The sequence below is a fragment of the Fulmarus glacialis genome, unplaced genomic scaffold (genome assembly GCF_000690835.1).
Source record: "Fulmarus glacialis isolate BGI_N327 unplaced genomic scaffold, ASM69083v1 scaffold44782, whole genome shotgun sequence".
Taxonomy (NCBI): Eukaryota; Metazoa; Chordata; class Aves; order Procellariiformes; family Procellariidae; genus Fulmarus; species Fulmarus glacialis.
In genome coordinates this window covers 23,490-25,084 of record NW_009199316.1, presented here as the reverse complement: position 1 = coordinate 25,084, position 1,595 = coordinate 23,490, and the positions used below count along the sequence as shown (strand labels likewise).

The 1,595-nt window shown below is 39.2% G+C and overlaps 1 protein-coding gene across 1 annotated transcript in view; it reads left to right on the top strand.

Moving 5' to 3' along the window:
- Positions 1 to 10: 10 nt before the first annotated feature.
- LOC104073441 (mRNA-decapping enzyme 1A-like) overlaps positions 11 to 1,595 on the top strand; it is a gene marked incomplete at its 5' end in the record, with an annotated part of 11,637 nt that continues 10,052 nt past the window's right edge. The window contains 1 exon segment of the mRNA XM_009573205.1: positions 11 to 139. Coding sequence (XP_009571500.1) covers positions 11 to 139 — 129 coding nt within the window.

Below are 1,595 nucleotides of genomic sequence, written 5' to 3'. Positions count from 1 at the left end.
CCCCCCTTTTTCCCCTCAGAATCAGATTAGTGACTTAAGTACTATATCAAGTTCTGGAATGCAACAAAATGCAAATCCTCCAAAGCCAGAAAGCACAGAGCCTTCAGAACAAAAAACTTCATTACAAGTCCAAGAGCAGGTATGTTTCATCCAACCCTAAATAAGGTGCTATTTTTTTTTTTCATTTAGTACTTTGTTTTGGTACCAAAATATTTTTTTCTTAAAATGCCTGCGGTGTTGTCCGCTGAATGTATTAATGGATTTGAAGACTTTTAGGATCCTAAATTCTGTCTTTTGACTTAGTATTTAAAAACATGAGGCTATGTCCACGCTACTGTGAATATCCAAGTATGTTTAAATGGGCTAACTTGGATTCTGGAAGAAGTCAGTCCGTGGTAATGTGCAGGATGACTTGCAGAGTCAGGAAGCAAGAAAAAATTCTCTCTGCTACATTATTGGACTGAATATGGCATCAGTTAGATGCACATATTGTTGCAGTCTTTCACACATGAACTCAAGCCCTGTTTTCTCATGTCCGAGACATTTACTTAAGGTTTGTCTGTGCTGCCTTCAAAGCTACAGCTACAGTCCTGCTAACTTAAATCAATAGTGAATTGCTAGCCAAGAAATGGAAAGTGCTTCAGTCGTGGCAGTACCGAATTCCCTTTGGCATAACTGAAAGGGTGTTTACCTATCTTCTCCCACACTTCTGTAGCTTGCATTGAACCTCTGCTTGTATGACTGTTTGGTAATCGTATCAGTCAGTTTGGCTAATTCCTTCATACTTAGATTGTGGAAGAAGTGTGTGTGGCTTTGTGTTGGTTTGCTTTGCAGTTTTTTGTTTTGTTGGGGGAGGAGTGTTGCTTGGGGTTTTTTCCTATGTTAAGAACTTTTTGACAATATATTCCTTCCTCTGCAGGAAGGGAAATATTGGGGGGGTTTGGGCGGGAATCAGTGTTTTTGGGGAGGGATGTTGCTCAAATTGTAGTAATACGAGTGTTGAGATCTGTTTCAGGTAAGCATTAGATACAACATGTTGAATCAGCATGTATCCAAATATCTACAAATTCTAAAGCTTGGTGTTACTACTGTACTTAAATCACAGTAAAAATGCTAGTGACAATAACCTCTGCTTCATGTAAATGTTGTCTTTGAACCATGGGAAACTTGTAACAAAATACTTAGTATCATCACTGGAAGAGTATTCCACCATGGCTGGAATAGGTAGCAGTAGTTCAGTATTTGGCTCCATTTTCTGGTAAGCATTTCTTCACAAGGAAGCTGTATCTTCATACAAGACTTCTTAGAAATAAATTTAAAAAAAAAAAAATCTGCAATAACTAAATTCCCTGTGACACCTAAGTAACTTGGCGCTGCTTACAGTGCCACCCTGTGGGCACGGAAAGGTCAGTAGTGGTTCTCAGAAAGTACCCCTCTGAGGTAAGCTGCAAGGCCTGCCTCCCGTCCTTGCCATAGTTCACTGCTGTGTTTCTATTGCAATAAACCACTGAGTCTGAAAAATTAAATGCCCTATGAAAATGTGTGCAACCTTGCACTTAGTACTTGTAAACAAAATACTTACTTTGTAGCAGTAG